This window comes from Euleptes europaea, chromosome 21 (genome assembly GCF_029931775.1).
Source record: "Euleptes europaea isolate rEulEur1 chromosome 21, rEulEur1.hap1, whole genome shotgun sequence".
NCBI lineage: Eukaryota > Metazoa > Chordata > Lepidosauria > Squamata > Sphaerodactylidae > Euleptes > Euleptes europaea.
In genome coordinates, this window is record NC_079332.1 from 18951212 (window position 1) to 18964538 (window position 13327).

A 13327-nucleotide genomic window follows, 5' to 3' on the forward strand; every position below is an offset into this window, starting at 1 on the left:
GGACAAGACCCTTATTGGTCTGGGAGGGGCTGCGGCCAAGGGGCAGAGCACGGGATTTGTCACCCAGGGGCCCTGCTTGGGTCCACTGTACGGCTCTGATCACTCCGCTTTAATTATGGAATCCATCTCAAGTCTCAGAGGGAAGGGCAAGTAAATAAATAAATTCATAAATCATACAGATTTGGGACCATAGAGGCCATCTAGTCCAGCCCCCTGATTAATGCAGGATCAGCCTAGAGCATCCCTCACAAGTGCTTGTCCAGTGCTGGACACGGAGAAAGGAGAGCGAAAGATGGGGTACAGGTGACATAAATAAATAAAAAGAAAAAATCTGCTTGGGAGTTTAAGGGGACTAAATGCTGAGGGCAGGAGGCACCACCCCTCGACGGGACGTCTCCCAGCTCAGGTCCCAGTTCCTGAGCAGTCCTTTTCAGCCATGACATCTGGATACAAATGCCATCAAGAAGGTTGTTGCGAGAACAGAGTTTGTCCAATCAGGGCCAGCGTGGCTTAGTGGTCAAAGTGTCAGACTAGGATCTGGGAGCCCCGGGTTTGATTCCCCACCCACGCCATGGAAGCTTGGTGGGTGACCTTGGGCCAATCACAAACTCTCAGCCTTGTCTCCCTCTCACAGGGCTGCTGTGAGGATAAAATGGAGGTGTGGGGGGGAAATAATGTAACCTGTGTTAAGCCCCCACAGGGTAGGGAGGGAGGGAATAAATGAAGTAAACAAATAGAAAGAGAAAGAGAAGGTTTTTATACCCCTCTTTTCTCTACCTTTAAGGAGTCCCAAAGCAGCTTACAATTGCCTTCCCTTCCCCTCCCCACAACAGATACCTACTGAGGTCGGGTGGGGCTGAGAGAGTTTGGAGAGAACTGTGACTGGCCCAAGGTCACCCAGCAGGCTTCGTGTGGAGGAGTGGGGAATCGAACCAGATTAGCCTCCAGATTAGCCTCCGCCCCTCATGTGGAGGAGCAGGGAATCGAACCTGGTTCTCCAGATTAGAGTCCGCCGCTCTTAACCACTGCACCATGCACAGAAGTGGCCGAGACCTCTGAGTGCCAGTCAGTCGGCGTTCGGTGCTATGGGGGCCAATGACACAACAGTGGGAGAGAGCTTCCCGTGGGCACTGATGGCACTGATCCGGGCACCCGGCAAAGGACTCAAGCCTCTGTCTGACTTGAAGGTCCCCCTTCCCCCCTTCAGCGCCAGCTTACCTGGAGAAGGCCCGCAAACTTCACCACTCCCCAACCTAAGCGGCCTGCCTCCGGCTCCACCAAGCTCATCTGGTAGATGTCGACCGCCAGGAAGCGCTGGACTTGACCGGCATCTTTCGTGATCACGGTACAGGCAATTAAATCGCTGTTATCTGGCGAAACAAAAAAAAAGGAGGGGGAGGAGAGGAATAAGAGAAAGAAGGTGAGGAAACCCTAGGATGTTTCAGAGGGACGGGACAACTCTGCAGAAATAAACCCAGGAACATTTTATGGCATCTTAGGGACACCAACTCACTTACAGTCGGCCGTACTTCATGCATCCGTTCAAGCAGGCTATGAGAACATAACGCCACAAAAAATCTAAGGTAACAGAAGCCTCCCTTTAAAAAATTATATCCCCCTTTTCTCCTTTCCAAGTGACTTAAAACATCGTTCTCCCCTCCTCCACTTTATCAGCACAACCACCCTGCAAGGTCGGTTAGACTGAGAGAACGTGACTGGCCCAAGGTACCCAGCGAGTTTCCATGGCAGAGCGGGGATTTGAACCTGGGTCTCCCGAATCCTAGTCTCAAACACCATAGGCCATGCCTCTCCCCGAAATACTGTGCCGTAATGGATTAAGTGCTGCCCTAGGAGCCTGGGAAACCTGGGCTTGAATCTCCACTCTACCAGAGAAGCTTGCTGGGTGGCCTTGCTCAGCCTGGCCCACCTCACAGGGTTGTTGTGTTGAGAAAAACAACAGAAGAGAGTACGGTGTTGTATTATTTATGATTTGCTTCATTTATATTGTCTTCCTCCCCAGTGTGAACCCGAAACTGCTTACATCGTTATCCTCTCTTCCATTTCATCCTCATAACAACCCTGTGAGGTAGGTCAGGCAGAGTGTGTGTGACAGGCCCAAGGTCACCCAGCGAGCTTTCACTGAAGAGTGGAGATTCAAACCTGGGTCTCCCAAATCCTTGTCCACTGCTTTGGGTCCCCCCACTGGGGAGAAAAGCAGGGTAATAAGTAAATACAACTAGAATATATGTGCGGCCTGTCCACCATTCCAACTGATTTTGAAGACGTTTACACCTATTTACTCCACAACGTCCAGCTTTTCCAACTCCCTTCCCTCTTGCTTTTCCGGGGCCTTGAAAGATTTCTGGGTGCAGAAACCCAAAGTCCTCAGCCAGAGCAGATACCGGGTGTTTTTACAGAAGAAGTCTCCCTGGAAGAGCTAACGTTTCTCCGCACCAGACAGAATCCTGCCTTGTTTACAATCTCTATGGCTTTTATTCGTTTTAAACTGGCTTGTAATAGAGTTTCTCCTCTGATGGTGAAGCTGCCCCAGTCCCCCCACCACACACACACCATATGCAAGTCAGATTCCCACTGCCTTGGAGGCAAACGGCAGGCCCTTTAGCTTTCTGGAGAATTTTGGCTCAGGAACAGCTGGACCTCAGCAGCCAAGGCAAATACTCTTGGAAGAAACATGTTTTGGGGGAAGCAGCAAACTGGCAGGAGGTTGATGGGGAAAGTCCCAACCTCCATCCACAGCCGAACTGGTTTACCCGCAATTCCGGCAACACCGCTCTGAGATCTTGGGCTTGACAGAACGCTCAAAATCCTTTCAAAAGAAACACGAGGAGAATATATCTACCTGTGACAGCAGAATCTCAGGGAGGGGTAAACGGCTTTAGTCTCAACAGGCTACATTATTTGGATTTCCAGGAAAAGCAACTGATCTGATATTTCAATCCTCCCCGTGGCTAAAAAATATTAAGTTGGAGGCTTTGGGGAAACTGCACGTTTTGAGACGAGAGACATTGGAAAACCGAACAGCAAAATGCACTTTAAACGTGCCACAGATCAATTGTGATTGTTACGTAAAACTGAGGAAGGTTACAGGAATGTACATTAAATTTGCTCAATGAACATTACTGAAAATGGAAAAGAAAATTGGATGCAGGTACCAATCAAAACAATCAATAGGCAGGAAACAACGACCTCGTGCCATATGAAAGCCCCCTCCCCAAAACTGCTATTTGATTTGCTTTAAGAGCACCCGCGTGAAATACCTGACGGTTAGAGGATAATCACATTTCCAGTTAGTTTAACGAGCTGAAATTCTGCACTGGGGAGCTGCTTCCTGACAAAGACGGGGTGGGGGGGAGAGGTAATCCCCAGGACACCACAGCAAATGATGTCATTTCCTTAGAGAACCCTGTTTATGACGCTGCTGTTTATCATCTCTTCCCTGAATTGCAATTTTATTGTACTGCTCCATCCTAAGTCTTTGTGTGCCAGCGGCCTGGGGTGTACCAACAGGACAGCAACACACCGTGAGCAGTAACCTGCTCACCTGGAGACCCCAGAGCCAAGTCTTACACACGCATGTGAATAGGAGCAACTGGCCGGGAGCAAGAGGAAGGTGTGAATTTTGGAACCCCTCTCCCTCTGTCCTAAGCCAGCAGGTGAAGACTTTTCCGTTTTGTTTGGCAGACCCCTAACAACGGCCCTCCTTCCCGGTTCCGCTGTTATTTGTTTATGTGGTTTTAATGAATTATTTCATAATTTTAAATGTATTTATTAACTGTTCAAACGTTTTCGCGACCGTTGCCTTGGGGACGCCGAATGGGTAGAAAGGCGACATTAAAATGTTTTAAATAAATAAAGGAGGTGACAGCTGCAGAATTAGGATTTGGTAGAAAGCCATTGGGGAGGGGCAGAGCACCCCTCTGAGTGATCCTGGTTGCCAACGAGGGCTGTAAAATTCAGACATTTGGACGAGACAGCCTGGTACCCCAAATTGCCATAATTTTATAGGCTTGACCCCGAACCTTTTTTTTTAAAATGAACATATGAAGCTGCCTTATACTGAATCAGACCCTTGGTCCATCAAAGTCAGTATTGTCTACTCTGACCAGAAGCGGCTCTCCAGGGTCTCAGGCAGAGGTCTTTCCCATTACCTGCTCGTCTGGTCCCTTTAACTGGAGATGCTGGGGTTTGAACCTGGGACCTTCTGTATGCCAAGCGGATGCTCTACCACTGAGCCATGGCCCCGCCCCTTGGATCTCGGGGTCTTAGTAGACCAAACACTGAACATGAGTCAGCAATGTGATGTGGTAGCTAAAAAGGCAAATGCGATCTTGGGCTGTATCAACTGAAATATCGTGTCCAGCTCACGCAAAGTGATGGTATCGCTTTACTCTGCTCTGGTTAGACCTCACCAGTTTTGTTTGTGTTCAGTTTTGGGCGCTGCAATTTAAGAAGGATGTAGACAAGCTGGAACGTGTCCAGAGGAGGGCAACAAAGATGGTGAGGGGTCTGGAGACCAAGTCCTATGAGGAAAGGTTGAAGGAGATGGGTATGTTTAGCCTGGAGAGGAGATGACTGAGAAGGGATATGACAACCATCTTCAAGTACTTGAAGGGCTGTCATATGGAGGAGGGTGCCGAGTTGTTTTCTGTAGCCCGAGAAGGTCGGACCAGAACCAACGGGTTGAAATTAAACCAAAAGAGTTTCCGTCTAGACATCAGGAAGAACTTTCTAACAGTTAGAGCGGTCCCTCAGAGGAACAAACTTCCTCAAGAGGTGGTAAGCTTCCCTGGAGGTTTTTAAGCAGAGGCTAGATGGCCATCTGTCAGCAACGCTGATTCTATGACCTTAGGCAGATCATGGGAGGGCATCTTCGCCTTCTTCCAGGCACAGAGTAGGGGTCTCGGGGTGTGTGGGGGGAGAGGTAGTTGTGAATTTCCTGCATTGTACAGGGGGTTGGACTAGGTGGTCCCATCCAATTCTATGATTCTATGAACTATACCTCCCCACACAAGTGCCAAGAACACTGATCTCGGTCCAATTTGCAACTGAGGGACACTCTGCTTCACTTCCACATTATAAGCCAGGCCGCTGGTAAGTCCCCTGGGGGTGGGGAGTTCTGTTCAGGAAGCGGAGGCTCAAACCTTCCTGGGGCATGAGGCACAGATGGTTCTGTTCCTTGGGTCCTGGTCAGAGCTTGCAAACTCATCAGAAAAATCTGCCTACACACCAGCAACCCAGAACCACTTCCCAAAGCCTGGGCCCAGAGCAGCAAGATTTGCCACTGGGCCTGCGCTCTCCCTCTGCCAGGGCCTTGTTTTAGAAGTCTTTGTGGTGGAGAGGCAAGGGTTTGTCATATTCCTCTGTACACTGCATTGGTCAGAACTGCACACAATATTGGAGTATTGGGGGCAGTTCTGGAGGCCTCACTTCAAAAAGGATGTGGGCAGAATGGAGCAGGTGCAGAGGAGAGCGACAAGGATGACAAGGGGCCTGGAGACCCAGCCCTGCGAGGAAAGGCTGAGGGAGTTGGGAATGTTCGCTCTACAGAAGAGGAGGTTGACGGGGGACAGGATTGCTCTCTTTAAGTATTTGAAGGGCTGTCCCTTAGGAGGGCAGCAGAGGAGAGGACTCGCAATAATGGGTTTAAATTGTGAGCAGAAAGGTACCAGCTGGACATTAGGAAAAGGTTTTTTACAGTAAGAGTTTGACAGTGGAATCAGCTACTTAGGGAGGTGGGTGAGCTCCCCCTCACTGGCAGTCTTTAAGCAGAGGCTGGACAAACACTTGTCAGGGATGCTTTAGGCTGATCCTGCGTTAAGCAGGGGGTTGGACTAGATGGCCTCTATGGCCCCTTCCAACTCTAAGATTTTATGAAAGACGGCAAAACTGCTCTCAGTGGCTTTGATGCCGCATCACAAACTCACAGGCTGCTCCCATCCCTGGTTCACGTGTCGCCTCCACCGCCTGTCTTGATCCCGCCAACGACAGCAGGACACGGCCTCCAAAATGCACTATGATAAAAGTGATTGGGCGCTTCTCTTAATGTGGGTTGTGCGTGCCAAGATGGAACAAGGGCACTGGGCTTCCCAGCACACACTGAATTGGTAATGAAAATAAAACAAGGAAGCATTCCAAGAATACCATGGGGCTATTTTGGAGCATTCCTGGCTTCCAGTTAGTGTTACTGCAGAAGTGGCTTTTCACTCTTCCGAAAAATAGAGAGGGTGAATGTGTGTGTGTGTGTGTGAGAGAGAGAGAGAGAGAGAGAGAGAAAGAGAGAGAGAGAATGCTCCTTATACGTGCACAAAACAAAACAAAGCATAGCTTGCCAATAACATTGTAGCTAATCATAGAATCAGAGAGCTGGGACCACCAGGGTCACCTAGTTCAACCCCCTGCACAATGCAGGAAATTCACAACTACCTCCCCACCCCCACCCCCAGTGACCCCTACTCCATGCCCAGGAGATGGCCAAGATGCCCTCCCTCTCATTATCTGCCTGAGGTCACAGAATCAGCATTACTGACAGATGGCCATCAAGCCTCCGCTTAGAAACCTCCAGGGAAGGAGATCCCACCACCTCCCGAGGAAGCCTGTTCCACTGAGGAACCGCTCTGTTAGAAAGTTCTTCCTAATGTCTAGACGGAAACTCTTTTGATTTAATTTCAACCCGTTGGTTCTGGTCCGAACTTCCTGAGCAACAGAAAACAACTCGGCACCCTCCTCTCTATGACAGCCCTTCAAGTACTTGAACATGGTTATCATATCCCCTCTCAGTCTTCTCCTCTTCAGGCTAAACACACCCAACTCCTTCAACCTTTCCTCACAGGACTTGGTCTCCAGACCCCTCACCATCTTTGTTGCCCTCCTTTGGACACGTTCCAGCTTGTCTACATCTTTTTAAAATTGCGGTGCCGAAAACTGAACATAGTACTCTAGTTGAGGTCTAACCAGAGCAGAGTGAAGCGATACCATCACTTTGCGTGATCTGGACACTACACGTCTGTTGATGCAGCCCAAGATCACATTTGCAGTTTTAGCTACTGCATCACACTGCTGACTCATGTTCAGTGTTTGGTCTACTAAGACCCCAAGATCCTTTTGTGAATCAGGAGCTCCCTGGCCCAGGAGGCAACTGTTTCAGCCACCAAACCCCATCAAGGTAGCCAGAGTAGAAGGACCACTACATGGCAACCCCAACAAGAAGGGCACCTAACATGTTTTGAGACAGTAAGCCAGGCAAAACATTGAGGGGCTCATACAGTGTGGTGGTTAGAGTGCCCAACTAGTATCCAGGAGAACCGGGTTCAAATCTCCGTTTCCCCCATGGAAGCTTGCTGGGGGACCCTGGGCCAGTCACCGTCTCTCAGCCTGGCCTATCTCAAAGGGTAGGAGCAGGAGAGGAGAATAATGTAAGATGCTCTGGGTCCCCACTGAGGAGAAAAGCAGAGAATAAAATGTGGTGCAGTGGTTAAGGTGTTGGGCTAGGATCTGGGACACTCAGGTTCAAATCCCCACTCGTGCCATGGAAGCTCACTGGATGACCTCGGGCCAGTCACACACTCTCAGCCTGGTCTACCTCACAGGGTCATTGTGAGACTAAAATGGAGGAGAGTTGAACGACGTCAGCCGCTTTGGGTCCCCACTGGGGAGAAAGGAGGGGTATAAATGAATTAAATAAACAAAATTAATTGAAGTAAATGAAAATAAAATGAACCGCCTGAACATTCACAACAGGCTCAGCCTTCAGAAAAGCAGAGGCTCAATTTAACCCTGCAAAAGTTTCCTCTTGGCCGGTGGGGGGCAGGGAAAGGAGAAAGGGGGCAGAGGGCCCCACGGCTCGGTCTGCAATGGAGCTCTCCTTCCCTCCTCTCCGAAGCCGCAAGCGAAATGGCGAGTGTTGCCGAGGCCGCGTAGGTGCCCTCCCGACGGGCCACTCACTCAGGTTCAGGACCTCCTCCGTCTTGATCAGGTCCTCCTCCCTCGTCAAGGGCAGCTGGGTCTCCGGCTCCCCCCGGAGATGCAGCGACAGAGAACGCAGCATGAAGAAGGCTCGGATGGCCTGAAGGGGGTGGGGGGAGAAACAAAGATGGTCACCTGGGGAGGAGGGGAAACGCCCATCCAGACCAAACAGTAACGGGATTTCATCAAGTGACTGCCCATGGGAAAGGTGAAGAAAAAGCAGGACTCCAGATCTCTGCCCAACCCCTGCTTCCTTCGGCCTTCTTTTTGGAAGGGGAGGGGGGGTCTGAAGTTTATAATGGACACAAAAAACCAATGCCTGGGTGGCATACAATAATTTTAAAATTTTGTATTTATTTAGCAAGATTTTTACAATGCCGTTCTGCTCTCATAGGGGCACCGAGGTGGCTAACACATTAGAATCGAATCATAGAAAGGGATCACCAGGGTCATCTAGTCCAACCCCCTGCACAATGCAAGAAATTCACAACTGCCTCCCCTTCACCTCACCCCCCAGTGACCCCTACTCCATGCCCAGGAGAAGGCCAAGATGCCCTCCCTCTTACGAGCTAACTAAGGCCATAGTACCAGCATTGCCATCTAGCCTCTGCTTAGAAACCTCCAGGGAAGAAGAGCTTACCACCTCCCAAGGAAGCCTGTTCCACCGAGGAACAGATCTAACTGTTAGAAATTCTTCCTAATGTCTAGATGGAAACTCTTTTGATTTAAATTCAACCCGTTGGTTCTGGTCCTTCTGGGGCAACAGAAAACAACTCGGCACCATCCTCTATATGACAGCCCTTCAAATACTTGAACATGGTTATCATATCCCCTCTCAGTCTCCAGCTCCTTCAACCTTCCTCATAAGACTTGGTCTCCAGACCCCTCACCATCTTTGTTGCCCTCCTCTAGACACATTCCAGCTTGTCTACATCTTTCTTAAACTGAGGTGCCCAGAACTGAACACAGTACTCTAGGTGAGGTCTAACCAGAGCAGAGTAAAGCGATACCATCACTTCATGTGATCTGGACACTATACTTCTGTGAATACAGCCCAAGATCGCATTTGCCTTTTTAGCTACCGCATCACACTGCTGACTGATGTTCAGTGTTTGGTGTACTAAGACCCCAAGATCCTTTTTGTACACACTACTGCTGAGACAAATAGGCTTCCTCGGTTTCTTTTCCAGGGTCCCTTCCGCACCGCTGTTTGTCCGAGAAGGAATTTAAATGACTCTGCAGTTGGGGAAGTATAATTAGGAACATTTGCATTTCGAGACGAGCATCTGGCGCCCGATTCTTTCTAACAGGCCCAAATCCGGACCTGCTGGAAACGGCAACATCGATTGTCAGTTACTGAAATGCAAAAAGAAATGTAAGCGTTGTGCCGACGTGATTATGAAGCCGACGATTTGCCCAGGGTAAAACCCTGCTGGGGGCCAGGGCAGGGTGGAAAATGCTGGCTGTAGGGGTGGGGGGAGGAAAAAGTCCATATAGGTTAGGATTGCCAACCTCCAAGTGGTGGCTGGAGGGGGGGTCAGCATCGTCCCCAGGATTTCCTGGAGAGATTGTTAAAGAAATTGTGCAATATTTCAGCTGGGATGAAAGGAGAAGAGGAGGAAGAGGAGCAAAAGGGAAAGGAAAGGACAGAAACAGAAAGATGTTTGGGGAAAGGCCCTTGGTGTCTGCAGAAGGTGCCTTGTTTAATAAAAAAAAAGTTTAGCCTCTCCCCACTTCTGCCTTTAAGGGGAATACCTGGGAGCCTTCCCCTTTCTCCTAGTAATTCATATTAATGTATGATACGTACAAACGCAGAAAAGAGCCGTGGGTTGTGGCTTTCTATTGGAGATGGAGAGGCAAAATAAAAAAACAGCTTTTAAAATCTGTTCGCTCATTTGCCATTGTTTTTAAAAAGCTCATTCAGTAAGGAAAAGGGAGACCACACCTCCAGTTCATGAAGCCCAAAAGGAAAAGGAACGGCTTCCATCACTAGTCTTGCTTTCAACAACTTTTAAGCACATCTTGCAGCGAATCAGGGTGTGTGTGTGTATTTCTCTACATCTTGTTTCCAGCCATCAGATCCCCTTAGGCGGAATCAAAGTTCTGTTCTAGGAAAACGTCTTTTTTGCTTTCCTAGAAGTTTGCTTCTGTGTGAGCAAACAGAGATAAAAGATAAGAAACTGTGCCCGTTGCGAAAGGCAACAAAAACACAGCGAGCTGCGAGACAGGAATGACAGCCGGCATTTCCAAGAACGTTCTCAAGACTGAAGATGTTGTCGCGGTTTTATTCCTTCCTCCCCACAGAAATAAAAAAATTCTATGTATGCCGGAAAAAAACAAACAGAAGTAGCGGAGTAAGAATGCACCAGCGTTGCAAGGGAAGTGCGAAGCGTGGTATGTTCTGTGCGCAAAAGGAATTCAAGGCAAAAGGGAGCGTTGGCTATATTTCAACGTTCCCCCCCAGGGAACTGCTTTGCTTTAGAATCATGGGTTCTCAACAAGAGGGGAATTCCCACCCAGGGGGGGATTTTACGGTTCCGGGGGGGGGATTGAGATCACTATTCAGCAAAGTGAGGGGTCCTGTAGATTATGTACAATCTGTAAAATTGTAGCTTGTTTTTAATTTAATCTGTGACATTCAATAACATTTATGACTATCTTGGGAAGGGGGAATTATATTCTGAACAATGGTGAAAGGGAGGAATGGAGCAAAAAAGGTTGAGAACCACTGCTTTAGAAGAAGAGTTGGTTTTTATATGCCGACTTTCTCTGCCACTTCAGGAAGAATCAAACCAGTTTACAGTCCCCTTCCCTTCCCCTCCCCACAACAGACACCCTGTGAGGTAGGTGAGGCTGAGAGAGTGTGACTAGCCCAAGGTCACCCAAGCTGACTTCAAGTGGAGGACTGGGGAAACAAATCCAGTTCACCAGATTAGCCTCTGCCACTCATGTGGAGGAGTGGGGAATTGAACCCGGTTTTCCAGATCAGAGCCCACCGCTCCAAACCACCGCTCTTAACTACTACACCATGCTGGCTGTGCGTCTGGAGAACGGGAGGAAGCAACCACCCATGCTCACAGAGGGTCATGCAGGCCTAAGGTGGGGTGTGGAGGAGAGAAGCCCCTCCAGTTCCCAGCCAGACGTTTCTCCTGGCCTCGGCTGGGCCAGAATGTAGCAATGCCATCTGCCAATCCTCAACTAGTGCGTATCACAGCAGGGCAGATGGCCCCGTACCTTCCTATGTTCCTTGGCGTACGGAGTTACGTCACCCTACTCTGCCCCCTTTTAGTTGGTTGCCGGACTCCTGGACACCACTGTTTTTATTACTGCTTCTGCCTTCACAAGTTGGAAGAGACCACAAGGGCCATCCAGTCCAACCCCCTGCCATGCAGGATCCCACAATCAAAGCACTCCCGACAGATGGCCATCTAGACTCTGCTTAAAGACCTCCAAAGACGGGGGCTCCACCACCCTCCGAGGCAGCGTATTCCAACGTCGAACCATCCTCACCGTCAGAAAGTTCTTCCTAATGTTTAGGTGGAATCGCTTTTCTATTAGTTTAAATCCATTACTCCATGTCCTAGTCTCTGGAACAACAGAAAACAAGCTAGTTCCCTCATCAACATGACATCCCTTCAAATATTTAAACATGGCTATCGTGTCTCCCCTCAACCTTCTCTTCTCCAAACTAAACAAACCTAACTCCCTAAGTCTCTCCTCATAGGGCATGGATTCCAAACCTTTGACCATTCTGGTCGCCCTCCTCTGGACACGCTCCAACTTGTCAACATCCTTCTTAAATTGTGGAGCCCAAAACTGGACACGGTATTCCAAGTGAGGTCTGACCAATGCAGACTACAGTGGTAGTATTACTTCCCTGGATCGAGACACAATACTCCTATTGATGCAGCCCAGAATTGCCTTGGCCTTCTTAGCTGCCATATCACTGTTGACTCATGTTGAGTTTGTGGTCCACTAAGACTCCCAGATCACTTTCACATGTACTGTTGTCAAGCCAACTCTCACCCATCCTGTACCTGTGCCTTATGTTGTTTCTGCCTAGGTGAAGTACCTTACACTTCTCCCTATTGAAATCCATTTTATTGCTTTTGGCCCAGTTCTCCAGTCTATCAAGGTCTTTCTGAACTCCGACCCTGTCCTCTGGGGTATTAACTACCCCTCCTAACTTGGTGTCATCTGCAAATTTGAATAGCATATCCTCTATTCCATCATCCAAGTCATTTATAAAAATATTAATTAGTACCAGTCCCAGGACAGACCCCTGTGGCACCCCACTGGTGTCAGGAATCATGCTGTCCAGGCAGGCTCTTGCCATGAGTTAGGCCCATTTCTGTACAAGTGCATCTTTTGGTTTTGTTTCTCTGAGCTGTTCAAGCTGTCCCCGCTCCTTTCCTCCCCCCGCTGCTCTGACCTTGAGTCTCACACAGGCAACTTCAGTATTATGGCTTGCTCACTCCCTACTTCCTACCAGGCACCGTTATCTCCTCATTCCCAGGCCTGCTTGGTTTTACACCTGGGATTGCTTTGTGCTTAAAGTTATGCTTTGCAGTTTGGTTTGCCATTAGCAGCTTTGAACTTGTGGATTGCTTATGCTGTACCTGGGGCTCCTGAATAAACGTTTACCTGCTTTAGACGTGCCTGTCTGAGCGAGTGACTTTTTGGGATTGCCGAGGTTGGCTGGAGAACCTCACATTAAGCTGCTAATCCCTTTTGCTCCGTTGTCTGCTCCCAACCCAACGCGAGGGTGGCTATGGCGGGGAACGGAGACGACAAGAAGGAGGAGGACAAGACGGTGCCTCCGGCCGAGCCCGATCTTGGCTCGAAGGGGGACAAGCCAGTGGACGAGAAACCAAGCAGCACCGGGAAGGGTGCGATACCTAAGATTTCTCGTATTCGATCCTGGATGGATTCTCCCCAACCTCGGATGGGGTCCGGGGCAGAAAGTAGGCGCCGGAGGCCAGCGATTTCTGGGATGCTTGAGGGGTTTGAGGAAGACCCGGCCTGTAGGCAATCGGTCTGGCGGCGCGAGTGGGAGGAACTCCAGCAACTCCGCTTCGAGAAGCAGGAGATGGCGGAAAGGATGGATGCCATGCAAACCTTGATGCAAGACATGTGGCACGAGTTGAACAACTTATGGCAACAGCAGCCTCAGCAGCCTCCCGGCAACCAACCGGCGGCTCCTGGTAACCAACCGGTTCTACCACTGCCACCACCGTCTCCGCCTCCGGGGCAGCCGGGTCCAGCGCCTCCAACCCGACGTGAGTTGAAGGTGACGTTTGATGGGCCGAGCGACTTTTTGTCTTATTTCCTGATCCAAGTGGAT

At 49.5% G+C, this 13327-nt stretch overlaps 1 protein-coding gene across 1 annotated transcript in view; it reads right to left on the reverse strand.

The window, feature by feature from the left end:
- Window positions 1-13327, reverse strand: part of CLEC16A (C-type lectin domain containing 16A) — a 122148-nt gene that overhangs the window by 36079 nt on the left and 72742 nt on the right. The window contains exons 18-19 of the mRNA XM_056866272.1: window positions 7963-8083; window positions 1219-1370 (exon numbers count right to left, since the gene is read on the reverse strand). Coding sequence (XP_056722250.1) covers window positions 1219-1370; window positions 7963-8083 — 273 coding nt within the window. The remainder of the gene's footprint in view (window positions 1-1218; window positions 1371-7962; window positions 8084-13327) is intronic.